A 14,744-nucleotide genomic window follows, 5' to 3' on the forward strand; every position below is an offset into this window, starting at 1 on the left:
ATTTAATTATTGCAGGTTTGCGTCATATTCTGTGTTGCATTATTTTTATTCGTTTTGAGGAATACTGAATCTGTGTTGTTTTTGTTTTTTGTGAGTGAGATGAATGAATGCATATTCATATTTATTTTAGAACTACAGTAACATCTTCTGATTTCTCTTAACATGGGGACAGGAGAGCTGTCAGTCAATACATTGAAAAAAAAGTTACTTGCGTTACTTATTTGAAAAAGTAACTCAGATATTCTCTTGTAAATTAAAAAGTAATGCGTTACTTTACTAGTTACTTGAAAAAAGTAATTTGATTACTTAACTCGCGTTACTTGTAATGTGTTACCCTCAACACTGTTTATATATATATATATATAATATCAAATATAAGAATATAAATATATGCATATATTTACATGTATTTACTTTCAAAATACTTACTGTATGTGTGTGTATTTATACATACATAAATATACACAGCACACATACATATATTATGTAAACAAAAACTTTTATTTATGCATGTATATATTTAAGAAAAATATATATTTATGTATAATATAAATTATATAAATATATACATGTAAATATTTTCAATATATATACTGCATGTGTGTGTCTTTATACATACATAATAAATCTACACAGTACACACTCATATATTCTGTAAACAAAAACGTTTATTTTGGATGCAATTAATCGTTTGACAACACTATTGGACACCAAACTTCAGAATCACAGACTGATCTGTAAAACACATGAGCACCTGTAAAAACACACCTCACCTAGGAATGATTCAGTGGATGTGGTGGGACGTCCCGTCACGTCTTCCATCTGTTTTCCCTTTACAGGCGGAATCAGCTCCACTAACAAAACAAACCCAAAACAATTAGACAAAGAAAAAACTAATTCAAATTAATAGAGAAACACATCTACAGAAATTTAGGCCAATGTTACAAAACTGTTCAAAAACGTGATTTTAAAAAAAGAGATGTTTTGATATTTTTTGTAAACTATTTCATAATATGACTGCGTTTAGCCTAACATGAATAAACATTCGCAGATATCATGTTTTATTTGCAATGAACTGATAATTAGGTCAAAAATTTCACGTGCACAATATATATTTTTTTAAATCACCAGTAAAAAAAACACCATAATGCGTTTATTTGTTTACTAACTGCTCACAATATAAAGAAATGTAGGCCTGTATTCAAAATCATTTTCCTTTTTTTAAAAAAAAAAAAAACTAAACAAATGCTTCAATCTTGAATTTTATATGCTGAAATCAGGCATAGAAATGAGATAATGTGCAATATAAATGAAAGAAAAAAATGCAATAGAAAATCTGGCTGATACTAATAATGTCATACAATCTGTTATTGATGGGAACATCAATATGATCATTTCCAGTCTTATACATCTATACCCGATTTTTTTTTTAATGTGCATTTATAATCGTGAAATAAAATAACATTGTTCAAGTTAAATCAGCAGACAAAACATTTTAAAGCAGCACTATGTAACCTGTGGCGCTCTAGCGGTTAATAAACAGAGCTGCACACATCCCGCGGAAGAACATTCCAACCGGATCTACTTCTCTAAGTTTACGTCTATGGCGATTCACGCAGGTATGTGTTACTCCGCAGCGGTGACCAGGCTACAATAGTCCAACTATAAGTACTTATTATAAGTGTACCGTAGTGATTCGGAATAAGACAAAAACGCGGTTTGGAAGATGAATTCATGATGTACTCGCTCATTATAAACATTTTGCAAATTTTGAACACAGAAAAAAAAAAGTGACATAGTGCTGCTTTAATGTACTGCAGATTAAATCCAAATGTATCTAAGAAATAGCTAACTTAATGAGCTAATACAGAAAATGTTTTGGCCAATGTGAAACACTAATATACCCTCACCTTCCTGTTTGGATTGAGGAGAGCTCCCATCTGATGGGGTCTGGATCAACATAATAAAACAATATATACAGTTAAACATGATATATAATCCAGAAACAATTACAACGTGCTTTTTTTCTACAATGAACTGATAATCATAAGTCATAAATTTCACATGCATGATATTTTAACAGCACCAACCAGCAAACACTGTAAAAAGCATGTATTAGTTTAAAAATCTGCTGACAAGATCAGTGCATCTGTTGTTTAATCACTCAGATGTCACAAAACCTGCACGTTACACTGATGCACTCCAGCACTGCATGCTGCAACAAACCAGCAACGCGTGTAAAGCGGACGCATCGTTTCTATCCTCTATCGGGAATACACATTCATAACACAACCCCAAACGCGCAGATGCACTGTAATTAAGGCAAGCACGTGTAAATGTGTGTTTTATCGTGTGTTGTGTTTTCTCACCTCAGACGCCGACATGATGCCGGATGCGCTCGAGGGGAACCGCAGCGCGCGCAGCCGTCACGACTGCTAAGATAAAAGTCCCTACGACTCCTTCATTCAAGCCTCTTTTTAAATGTATCATTTGTTTTTAAATTTATAAGCCGTGACATATTATTTCCTGTGACATAAAATAATACAACCTGTTAACCACAGAAGGTTTCCACATTTTATTGAACTATTAAAACGTTTCGATAAAACGTTTGTATACTTCTGACACCTTTATACACACACAACGCCAAAAAAAAATCATTAATATCTGTTGATATTTCTGGTTTCCGAAAGCGTGTGGACTTTTATTGTGTAATATTCGGAAGCGGAAGCAACTGTGCTGGGTGTGTTTGACGCCAGTAGCAGAAACTTCCTGGTTGTCGCGCTTCACCTGCCGAAACCGAAGCAATAATTTACACAAAAACACAATCGCCTGCTCATACATATACAACAAGCTGACTGTTCATCGCTACCTCACATCACCTGTGTGAAAGCGGAGAGAAAAGTCATCATTTGAAGCAGAGAAATCAGTCACGCGCTGCTGGAGCACCCAAAGAACACAGTGAGTGAGTAACTTACAGCATTCTATTGAATACATGTAAAGATTTAAGTAGACTAGGCTTTTCATCCACAAATATATATATATAAGTGTCTCCCCCGTTTGTAGCCTGCGAGAATTATTTTGTACAATATCTAAAAGCCCTGTCACAAAAATAAAGAAGATTTTGTTGTATTTAGTTATTATAATACTTTTATTAATTTCCATGTGATCATTTTGTATTCATTAATATAAGATGTTATTTATTTTTTAGAGCCTATTCAGATATTTATTGAGCTTTTAAGCCTTTATATTTATTTAGTGTGCACACACACACACATAGATAATTATAATATTTAAAAAAAAAGTAGTTTTCATGTTTATATTTATATATATATGTCCATTTTAATTTTAGTTCGTTTTAGTAATTTTCTTGTTCTTGTCATTTTTATTTTTTGATTTTGTCTATATAGTTTCTATTATTATTTTTTCTTTTAGATTAATCATTTTAGTACATTAACTTAAAGGAAATTGAGAACTATTACCTTGGCAAGCAGCTGAAATAAAATATGTTTTAAGAGTTTAGCCTATTTATGATTTGTTTGTGTGTGTTTTTTTTATGGTTTTAGTTTCAGTGAACTGTAATAACCCTGCTTCTTAATGGTCATCATCTATTATAAATATGCTGACAGTGCGTCCTCTGCTTTCAAATGTCTGTCAACAATCACATGATTGAAATATTGTAATAAAAACGGTGCTTTTAAAAGCTGATTGCAGATTCATTCCTATAACTATAAGTAGAGTAGAGCAAGGCCTGCGGCACCCTGACCGTGAGTTTATTCTCTGGGATGCATGAACTGATGAATGTACTGTATACCTTGAATGCAGCGTGAGTTTTAAGGGAGAGAGGGATACTAAAATAACACTGCTGTAAGTCACTTTGGGTAAAAGCATCTGCTAAATGCATGAACTGGCTGATGTGTGACCTACAGGTCGATCTTCACGTTGGTCTGTCTGTCTGTAGGAGGATGAGCGTGTTTGCCGGTGGGAAGGATGAAGAGTTCCCCAGCTAGTCGCAGTCGGGACATCGAGCGTCAGGCAGGATATCTGCGGCCGGAGCACTGCGCGCCGCCCCCTCCGCGGACACACTCGGCCGACGACATGTGGTTCATCCGGGACGGCTGTGGCATCGTGTGCGGCGTGATCACGTGGCTGCTGGTCTTCTACGCCGACTTTGTGGTCGTCTTCGTAATGCTGCTGCCGTCGAAGAATGTGGTGTACAGCCTAATTAACGGCGCCTTGTTTAACGGACTGGCCTTCCTCGCCCTGGCGTCACACTTCAAAGCCATGTGCACCGACCCGGTGAGACAAACACACACATGCAATAGTTTATGTAGATTCAACACTAAACCATCCAGGTGTTAAAACATTCCAAAAATGTCATTTTTTTATTTAAATCACTGGACTATAAACAAGACGTTTCGCTGTCTATCCAAACACCTTCATCAGTTGTAAAACACACATGCAATAGTCCTAATCAGACATGAAGCAACACAGATGTGACCCTGGAGCACAAAAGCAGTCTTAAGTCGCTGGGGTATATTTGTAGCAATAGCCAACAATACATTGTATGGGTTAAAATTATTGATTTTTCTTTTATGCCAAAAATCATTAGGATATTAAGTAAAGATCATGTTCCATGAAGATATTTTGTAAATTTCCTACCGTAAATATATCAAAACCTAATTTTTGATTAGTAATATGCATTGCTAAGAACTTCATTTGGACAACTTTAAAGATGATTTTCTCAATATTTCGATTTTTCTGCACCCTCAGATTCCAGATTTTCAAATAGTTGTATCTCAGTCAAATATCGTCCGATCCTAATAATCCATACATTCAATGGAAAGCTTATTTATTCCGCTTTCACATGATGTATAAATCTCAAATTCGAAAAATTGACACTTAAGACTGGTTTTGTGGTCCAGGGTCACATATCCAGCGTTAAGGCCCATTCACACCAAGAGAGATAACTATAATTATAATCCAATTTTAATAATTGCTCTAATTCTATTAGAATAGTGGCATTTACTCCACAACTATCTATCTATCTATTTAGGTGTGAATGAGTCATGTTTCAGTTACAGAATTGCAGACATTGACATGTCGGGTGGCAGATCTATTTTTGCAAGTGTCAAACTACCAATGACTGACCGATAGAGACTCTGAACATGAAACTGATTTATCATTTAATGCTTAATGGCTACAGCACATCTGGAGCTGGCGTTTTGACTCTCTCCTTCCTCTCAGGGAGCCGTTCCAAAGGGAAACGCCACTAAAGAGTTTATCGAGAGTCTGCAGCTCAAGCCTGGACAGGTGGTGTATAAATGTCCCAAATGCTGCAGCATCAAACCTGATAGAGCTCATCACTGCAGGTACACACACACACACACACAGAGCATCGAGAACTGAATCAGCACTGTGTGAGGTTAAATTCCGAGGCAGTTTCCTGCAAATGTCTCATTGTAAGTGTGTGTTTTCTCTGTGTAGTGTGTGTAAGCGCTGTATCAAGAAGATGGACCATCATTGTCCCTGGGTCAACAACTGTGTGGGAGAAAGCAACCAAAAATACTTTGTGCTTTTCACTGTGAGTTTCAAGTTGTTTTAGCATCATCAAGATACTTTTTTATTAATATTTTGAAATAGATTTCATTTTTTTATTTTGTTTTCATTTTCGTATTATATGTAATGTAAAAATTTAATATATAGTTTAATGTTTTAAAATGTAATATTTTACTTAATATTTTAATATATATTTTTTAATCATTTTGTTTTGTGTTTGACATTTCTCGTCATTTTTAATGTCTATATAGTTTTTATTCCTTTTTATTTAAATATTAGTTTTAGATATTTTAGTACAAGTTGCCTTGGAAACTAGCTGTTTTTTTAGATTTTATTTCAGTTAAATATTTATTTCAAGTTTTTTTTATGGTTTTAGTTTTAGGTAACTATAATAAGTCTGATCACAACTACTCACAAAACACACACTGATCAAATCAAATAACCGTGATTTCCACTTTATTTTGTGGCAGAGTTATTTGTTAACTAAAACTAAAATTGTTAAAGACTTGAAAAACTCAATAAAATTATATATTCATTTATTTCATAATTATATATGTTATATGACCAACTTTAAATTGAAATTATAAATGTTGCCTTGGCAACTAACTAAAATAGGTTAAAGCAGTAAAATTAATAACTGGAAATGAGTAAAAGCTAAAACTGAAATAAAAATAAATTACACCTACTGTAAGATGTCATATTTAAAATAATAATAGTAATAAACATGACAAAAGAGTAACAAAACTGTAAACTATAAAAATTCTACATTTATAAAAATTATTTTAGTATATAAATAAACAGTTTCTTGTGTTTTTACAGATGTACATTGCTTTGATTTCTCTTCATGCTCTCATCATGGTCGCTTTCAATTTTATCTTCTGTTTTGAAGAAGACTGGGCAAGTAAGTGCTTGTTTCTGTTTCATTGCCTGGGTTTTATTTACCTCAGTTTGCTGCTAAATGATTGGCTGCTTGTGTTGTAACTGAGCGTTCTGATTGGTTGGTGAGTTTAGAAAGCTTCCTGTTTCCTCTCCTCAGAGTGCAGTTCCTTCTCTCCTCCGACGGCCGTCATCCTCCTCATCCTCCTGTGCTTTGAGAGCCTGCTCTTCCTCATTTTCACTGCTGTGATGTTCGGGACGCAGGTTCACTCCATCTGTAACGATGAGACTGTAAGTGAACATCTGCTGATGTCACTTCCTACAATAATAAACCATTTCTCCTCATGCCAGGTTATTATAGTGAACTAAAACCATTACAAATGTTTATTCACTTTTACTAAAATGAAAATGGAAAAAAAATAAATACTATAAAAGTATTAATAAAAACCGTAAAATGTAAGCAGTAGTTTCAGTATTTTTAGCTTTTATTAATATTTTGAATTCATTTTTATTTTCATTTTATTTTAAAATGTTATTAATTTTGTTGTTTTTCATGTTTACTAATACTTTAACTAAAACTAAAAATGTGAAAAATACAATCAAAAACTAGGTCAAAATATTAATAAAACTGTAATGTATATCAATGATAAAAACGTAACACTGCCTAATGCATATAAATTTGTGAAAATTAAGCAGTTATTTTGTATCTTTGATATACTATTATAGTTTTTTATTAATATTTTGAATAATTTTTTTCCGTTTTAATTTTTCATTTGTAAGTTTTAGTAATTTTGTCATGCTTTCGTCATTTATTATTATTTTTTAATGTCTATTTAGTTTAATTTTTGATTTTAGTTAAGCTATTTTAGTGCGTCAAGTTAAACTAAATAAAAATGAGAAATGTTTTCTTGGCAAATAACTAAAATAAGCTTACTTTTTAAAAACTTTTTTTTTTAAGTAATTTATTTCAGTTGACTTTTATTTCAAGTAACACAAGTAACAAGTGTTTAATGGTTTTAGTTTTAGTTAACTATAATAACCCTGAATTTAAGAGTACATTTGAGCAGTTTTTACCCGTGACCAAACATCTCATTGAAGAAATTCTGCTTGCTTTTCATCGTCCACTTTTCAAAATCCACAAATATCAGTCCGTGTGAGAAGCGTTTGTCTTCTACATTCCCTTCAGCAACTGAAGAAAGCATTTAGATGGATTTAATCAAAACCGAATGCAGAAATCATCAGATCAAACTCGTTCTCCGCTCTCTGAGACCGTGATTCTCTCTGTTCACAGGCATTTTTGTCTGAACTAATCCTTTAATCATAATGACACAAAAGGAATGCCCACATACAAGCCAAATAATTCATATTTTAATCATAATACTACATTCTATAGTTACTATGGTAACAGCTGTAATTAAGTGTAAATTTAGTGTCATTGTTCAGAAAGATACTGTAAATCCTTTAACAGTTACCTGAATGTTCATCACACCTAATTATAACAAAATGAAACATTTGCAAATATGGGCTCATGACAAGGACAGATGTTGTCAACATTAAACACAGATGGCGTCACATTGCCAGGGACTTCATAACATCACATTATGTTGGAATGCATTCGGTCCATGTGTATTTGAGTAATATCTATGAGTCTCTGGGTTCATGCGCCCAATTGAGACTCATAACACAGGAAGAACTAGAATAATTCACAGGAAGTACAAGACCTTGACCTCGTCCTTGAGCCCCCTCCAGTAATGACCTGCTAAATCTGCTTCAGTGTCCTGGAAGATCCAGATAAAGCAGGTCGTTTAACGTGGTTTCCACCTGGTCTAGGTGGTTTGGTAAGGAGCTACAAAGTCAACGTGAAAGCAAAGCTGACTTTCTTCATACATGCTCTACTGATCTTACAGTGCACATTTTTACAAACAAGCTAAATAATCGTTCTTCACTAGGAAATGCATCAGATTAGATGTGTTGGTTTCCAGCATTGCATCATCCTGGTAAGTTTCGGTGTCTGCAGAAGGGGCTGAAGAACAGGTTTTGGTTTGCGTTCATTCGTACAGCTACAGAAAGTGTCTTTGCTCTCACATCACTGGATGTTTGCATGCATAAGTCATGTGGCATATTTGGGAAAAGCATCTTCTGGTAAAGAATGTAGAATGCCAACATTTGGAGAGGTTTGGTGTTATTATTGCACGTCTCCTGCCACACGCAGTGCTCACAGTGCTGGAGGATGATGATGATGATGCATGCGGGGAACCACAGCTTTAATCAATACCCGACCCTCTGGGAGACTGAAGGAAGTGATGTCACTGAGGGCGTGAGACAGATTGAAGGATAAGAAAGCTGCGATCGGATATGTGGGTCAGAGAGTGGAAAATGACTTTATTGAAATTAAATCATATTTATCGATTTAAGTATTTGTTTGTTGATTTATGTGTTTATTATTGATTTATTGGTTTGTTTGTCGAACATGGTTGGCTAACTAAAACCATTAAAACATTTCTGTTACTTAAAATAATATAACCATTAAAACAACTAGTTGCCAAGGCGTTTAGTTTTTAATTTTTGTTTAGTTTAATTTGAAGTACCGAAATAACAAAAAATAAATAAACTAAAACGAATCAATAAAAATTATACATTTATATATATATATATATATATATATATATAAAAAAAAACTTTAACTAAAATTAAAATGGAAACAGAAAATATGAAAATTAATTCAAAATATTAGCAAAAAATTACAATAGTATGTAAAATAAAGTAAAATAACACTGCTGTCTAATCAATTGGCAACTTTTACATTTTGGAGCAAAAAAAAAAATTTGGAAAAATTATTTTACTAGATAAATTTCATGAAACCTTTCAGGTCCAGCTTATATTTCAAAAGAAAAAAATAAATTATATTTTGCATTATTTCACTCAAAAGTGAAAATGCTGCCATTAGCACGTCGTTGATGTTACTTTTCCTGCATAATTTTCTTTCTTTTTAATCTATTCCTTTTTTAACTGTCCTAAAATAAGCTTCATATTCTTTATTAAAAACATTTTTTCAACTGATATTGATGTGAAATATGAAAAATTCACCCACCACATTAACAGTGATGTAGATTAATGCAACGGTTGTTTTTAATTATATTATATTATAATTATATTTTATGGATCTTTAACATTTCCTATTTTAATAATAAATATAAATACATTTTTTAAATATATATTTAAATGGTTCTTTGGCATGACAGTAGATTTACGGCTGCGAGAACATTTCAATCTCTCCGTTTTCACGTTTAACCTCAAATATTTCGAGCAACACTTGTGCAGCGAAGCAAACCAAAATAAAAGACTGCAGGAGGTCTGTGTGTCTTAGAGAAGTTGGATCCACATACAGTTTGAAAAGTGGTGATATTAGTGTTTTCTGATATGTTTCACATTGAACTAATCTAATAATGCAGCAGTGTCGTTGCGCATGCACGTTAACGCGGCCTCATTCTCTCTTGCTGTCGTGTGATTGGGTGAGGTTGGGCGATGTGTGATGAAGCACCAGAAGACCGGAGAGAGTGAGAGAGATGCCCACCCACCACAGAGCCACGTGTGTCTCCCCGAATATTAGCTGCCCCAGAAACGCCTGTTCAGCAAAGGCAGAAACCAAGAGATCATCATCATCATGACATAAGACACCTATATACACTGTAACAAGCAGAAGAGTTCAAACTCAAGACCTCTATCAGATTTAAACAATAATAATAATAATAATAATACACAAATTAATATTGCTGCTGGGCAGATTATTTTCTATGCTGTCATGAACTGTTCATTCTTAAATTAATCTAAAGTAAAATGCCAAGATCACTTAAATGAATATTTCATGTCAATTTATTTGTTTATTTTACATAACCATGTGCAACCCAAACTGACATTTTCCACCTCTAGCATACTTAGTCAAACTGTCAAACAATGCAATTATGATCTTTAATGAAGTGATAATCACTTTTCTGACCTTTTTAGTTTTTTTAAGATTACAAGCTATGGGGGTTTTTTTTAAATTATGAATCATTTAAATAATACATATATTTTTAAATGTATTAATACATAAAATATATATTTATTTTATGTGTGTGAATGCATTTTTATCTATAATAAAGAGATTTTTCCAGTTTCAAGATTACTATGAACTATTTTCTTTAAAGGGGTCATAGGATGCCTATTTTCTAAGTTGATATGATTCTTTAGGGTCTTAATGAAAAGTCTGTAACATAGTTTGGTTACATTTTCTCAATGGTAGTGTAAAAACACCTTTTTTATCGTTAAAAACAGCTCTTTTCAGATCAAGCCATTTTGTAGCATTTTCCTTTAAATGTTAATGAGCTCTGCTGACCCCGCCCCTCTCTTCCCAGCTGCTCTCAGAGAGACTGTTTACTTTAGCCGCATTCATGTGAAACTTGCTAATTAGCATATTATTAGGAAAGGCAATTTGCAAAGATTCGTTAAAAAAACCTTACATTCACTTCTTCTGTAGATGAGGCTGGATCACGAATGATTCGCGCGAACATAGACGCATTTATGCAGATCGGGGGCACATTCCCTTCAGAAACAAATGTAATCCACTGCGTCTTCAGTGGCTCAGATGTCGGGAGTAAATGACGACTGCTATGTTCATTATTACATCCAACAACAGAACACCTCAATCGCTTGTTAGGAGTCATTCTTGTCTACATCTGCTCCGGCGGTGAAACAATGGACAGCTAGAAATTGTTTTATTATTTTACATTTTCATTTATTTTTATTTGTTTGTGAGTGCATTTTTTAAATCTATAATATAGTGATAAAAATTTAATAAATTTTTTTCAAGTGTTCAAAATTACTAGCTAAGGATTTTTAAAACAATGAATCATTTTTTAAGATAAAATGTTTTAAATAATTCATCAGCTAGAAATCACTTATTTTCATGAGTGCATTTTTTAAATCTATAATAAATTGATTTTTTTAAGTTGGTCAAGATTACTAGCTAAGAATTTTTTATATTATGAATAATTAAGATAAATATTTTTTAAATCAGTTTTAACAGCTAGAAATTGCTCTATTATTTTGAAAGTTTATTTTTAATGCATGCAATTTTTTATCTATAATAAAAAAACAAATCACTTTTTGGATTGTTCCAGTTCAAGTTTACTAAGGTTTTTTAAAATAATTATTTGATAATATATTTCAAAAATAATTATTTTAAATAATTTATCAGCTAAAAATTGCTCTATTATTGTTAATTACTATTTAATTTTTGGTTTTTGTGAGTACAATTTGTATTAGATGCACACACACACAAAAAAAAATGTGTGACCCTGGACCACAAAACTTAAGGGTAAATTTTTCGAAAAATATAAGCTTTGCATTGATGTATGGTTTGTTAGGATAGGACAATATTTGGCCGAGATACAACTATTTGAAACTCTGGAATCTAAATATTGAGAAAATCATCTTTAAAGTTGTCCAAATGAAGTTCTTATCAATGCATATTAATAATCAAAAATTAAGTTTTAATATATTTACAGTAGGACATTTACAAAATATCTTCATGGAACATGATCTTTACTTAATATCCTAATGATTTTTGGCATAAAAGAAAAGTCAATAATTTTGACCCATACAATGTATTTTTGGCTATTGCTACAAATATACCCCAGCGACTTAAAACTCCAGGGTCACATTTTAGTTTATAATTTAAAAAAATCACAAAAAATAAATACATAAACTAAAAATGTCAGCTAGATTTCTAACTGATGCATTGTTTGTGACCTAAGCATAACTAGAAGTATTTTTATTGACTACTCCATGACTTTTCAAAGTTTCACAGTTCATGAGGAAAGTTATATCTATATTTGTTGCTTTGGCAGTGCTCAGTCACAAATAGCCTAATCCAGGGGTGTCCAAACTCGGTCCTGGAGGGCCGGCGTCCTGAAGAGTTTAGCTCCAACCCCAATTAAACACACCTGAACCAGCTAATCAAGCTCTTATAGGCATACTAGAAACTTAAAAGCAGGTGTGTTGAGGCAAGTTGGAGCTAAACTCTGCAGGACACCGGCCCTCCAGGACCGAGTTTGGGCACCCCTGGGCCCTAATCTGACAAATGGCAAAATTGGTATTATAGTTTTATTGTAAGTTACAGACTCCTGAAGCAGCTGTAACTTTTTAACAATAGTTGGCCAGTTCACATGTTGGTCAGAAGTAGGAGCCTCACATGGGAACTTCGGAGCAGGTTCACGAATCAATATTCAGATCGGGACTTGTGTGTGTGAATCTTTCGATTTAGATCTGGACTTTTTCTCTCTTTTTTTTCTTTCTTTTTTTTATTAGCCTAATATTAAACAGTACAAAACAGAAAAAAGAAAGAAAGTATACACAGATAAATGTGTTGCCAGGTTAACAAAAAAAAAAGGAAAGAAATGTACACCTTAAGAGAACACATACACTCTTAAAAATAAAGGTGCTTCAAAAGGTTCTTCAAGCGATGCCATAGAAGAACCATTTTGGGTTCCACAAAGAACCATTCAGTCAAAAGAACCATCTCTTTCTCACCTTGTAATCTTTTCTTGTAATCTGAAGAACCTTCTTTCACCACAAAGAAGCTTTTGTGAAACAGAAAGGTTCTTCAGATGTTGAAGGTTCTTTATGGAACCATTTAGACAAAAAGGTTCTTCTATGGCATCGTGAAGCACCTTTATTTTTAAGAGTGTAGAGAGTAGCCTACTTATCTAGATCAACTTTGAATAAAGAAAAGAGATATTTATAGCCAGTAAATTTTTGTTTCTGTAGCTTATGTGAAATGTAGCAAGTTATGCTCTTTCGAGTAGTCAAACAATCCAAAGAAAACATCTTATAGCAGAAAGAAAAATCCCTTACAAAATGAGATATATAGGCCCTAGCCCGGCCCTTGTCCGACAGCTCATCAGAATTCTTGGCCCGAGTTCGACCCCAGCCCGTCTCCCATCCCCCCTTCTTCCAAAACAGCTTACTGTTTCAGCTATTAAAATAGTTCAGTTTTGTATGTAATGTCAAAGTGATTATATTTAGTTTCGTTTTTTTAAGTTAATTTAGCATTTTTTTGTTCATTAAATGTAAGTTTTTGTTTTTTAAAGTAACGACCAAGCAGCCAGCGGCAGACAGTGAGTTGATCATAGCCTAAGTTTGATCCATTTAGCCTTCTCAAATCACTTGCCTAAAATAAAATCTAAAGATATAAAACAGTTCAAGCATATCACAATGTTAGTTTAAATGTTTAGCCTATATAAATGGAACTTTTAGTAACTCCCCACGCTCCAACTTCTCCCTGATGCTCTGCATGGTCAGCTGTCACCTGTAGGGGAGCGCGGGGCCAAAGTAACGCGGGGTTAGTTGTACAAAATATTTTAGTTTGTCTTGTATATTTTTTTCATTCGATCAGGTAACATTTTAAGCTGTTATATGGCTGTCACGAATTCGGTCCATGGACTTCTGTTTATTCACCACCAGAGGTCACTCTTTCCATTACATTGACTCTCGCGCAACACAAACTGTTGCATAGCACCCCAGACTACATATCCCATAATTCTTTGCATGTTTTGCACACTGCACTGATTGCACTCATTGCACACAGCTGTTTCTAATCACCTCACTCACTATATAACACCCACTCTAACCACCTTTCTCTGCTGAGTATTGTTTAGCCTGTACCCCTTTCCGAGTCTTCGTGGTTTCCTTGTTTTGCCTTGCCTGTTTTTGCGGTTTCTGATCTTTTCCTGGATTTCTCCCTCTCGTCTCGCCCCTGTGATTCTGTCTGCCGATCGGTGACCTACACTAGCCCTAGGACTATTCTTGTGTTTTTGCCCGCCATATACCTGTTTGCCATTGTTCGACCCTGCCTGTTATACCACGTCTTTTTAATAAAAGCTTGCAAATGGATCCACACGTCTCACGTCTCGTCAGCCCCGTTACAATGGCCATGTTACAACGTGCCCCTCAGATGTTACAATGTACCCCACCTACGGGGCATGTTGTCATATTTCACTTCCATTTTTTGAGGGTAAATAAAGAAAAACGTATGTAATTATGAAACAAAGCAACATATTTGTACTAGACAAGTGGACAATTACTGTGGATAAAAAAATATATATTCTGAACCCCATGTGGATTTACACAAACTGAGAAAGTCAAAAAGTGTTACTTTGTGCCCCGCTCTCCCCCATGCTAATGCGTGTGCGGATGCGTTGCGTATTGCATAGGCGATGTATAATATTTATAATATAATCAATATAACAATATTTCATACAGTAGCCTATGTG

General features: G+C 33.8%; 1 protein-coding gene and 1 long non-coding RNA gene across 2 annotated transcripts; one reads left to right on the forward strand and one right to left on the reverse strand.

The window, feature by feature from the left end:
• Positions 1 to 778: 778 nt before the first annotated feature.
• Positions 779 to 2,447, reverse strand: LOC107557473 (uncharacterized). Its single transcript, XR_001605396.1, has 3 exons — positions 2,370 to 2,447; positions 1,911 to 1,950; positions 779 to 854 (listed from the first exon to the last, which is right to left on the reverse strand). It is a non-coding gene; the product is annotated as an uncharacterized lncRNA (long non-coding RNA).
• Positions 2,448 to 2,733: 286 nt separating this feature from the next.
• On the forward strand, positions 2,734 to 6,801 carry LOC107557451 (palmitoyltransferase ZDHHC3-like). The gene is made up of 6 exons (XM_016240868.1): positions 2,734 to 2,958; positions 3,959 to 4,296; positions 5,245 to 5,369; positions 5,485 to 5,581; positions 6,376 to 6,457; positions 6,593 to 6,801. The coding sequence occupies exons 2-6, from the start codon at positions 3,988 to 3,990 to the stop codon at positions 6,799 to 6,801; spliced, it is 822 nt and encodes a 273-aa protein (XP_016096354.1). The 5' UTR covers positions 2,734 to 2,958; positions 3,959 to 3,987.
• Positions 6,802 to 14,744: the final 7,943 nt, after the last annotated feature.

The sequence above is a fragment of the Sinocyclocheilus grahami genome, unplaced genomic scaffold (assembly GCF_001515645.1).
Source record: "Sinocyclocheilus grahami isolate Dianchi unplaced genomic scaffold, SAMN03320097.WGS_v1.1 scaffold603.1, whole genome shotgun sequence".
Lineage (NCBI taxonomy): Eukaryota > Metazoa > Chordata > Actinopteri > Cypriniformes > Cyprinidae > Sinocyclocheilus > Sinocyclocheilus grahami.

Excerpts from the sequence above, each read along its gene's own strand:
- LOC107557451 (XM_016240868.1), top strand. The coding sequence starts at position 3,988 with ATGAAGAGTTCCCCAGCTAGTCGCAGTCGGGACATCGAGCGTCAGGCA. Across the intron at positions 5,582-6,375 it reads AATACTTTGTGCTTTTCACT|ATGTACATTGCTTTGATTTC; the intron begins GTGAGTTTCAAG and ends GTGTTTTTACAG. Across the intron at positions 6,458-6,592 it reads TTTTGAAGAAGACTGGGCAA|AGTGCAGTTCCTTCTCTCCT; the intron begins GTAAGTGCTTGT and ends TCCTCTCCTCAG.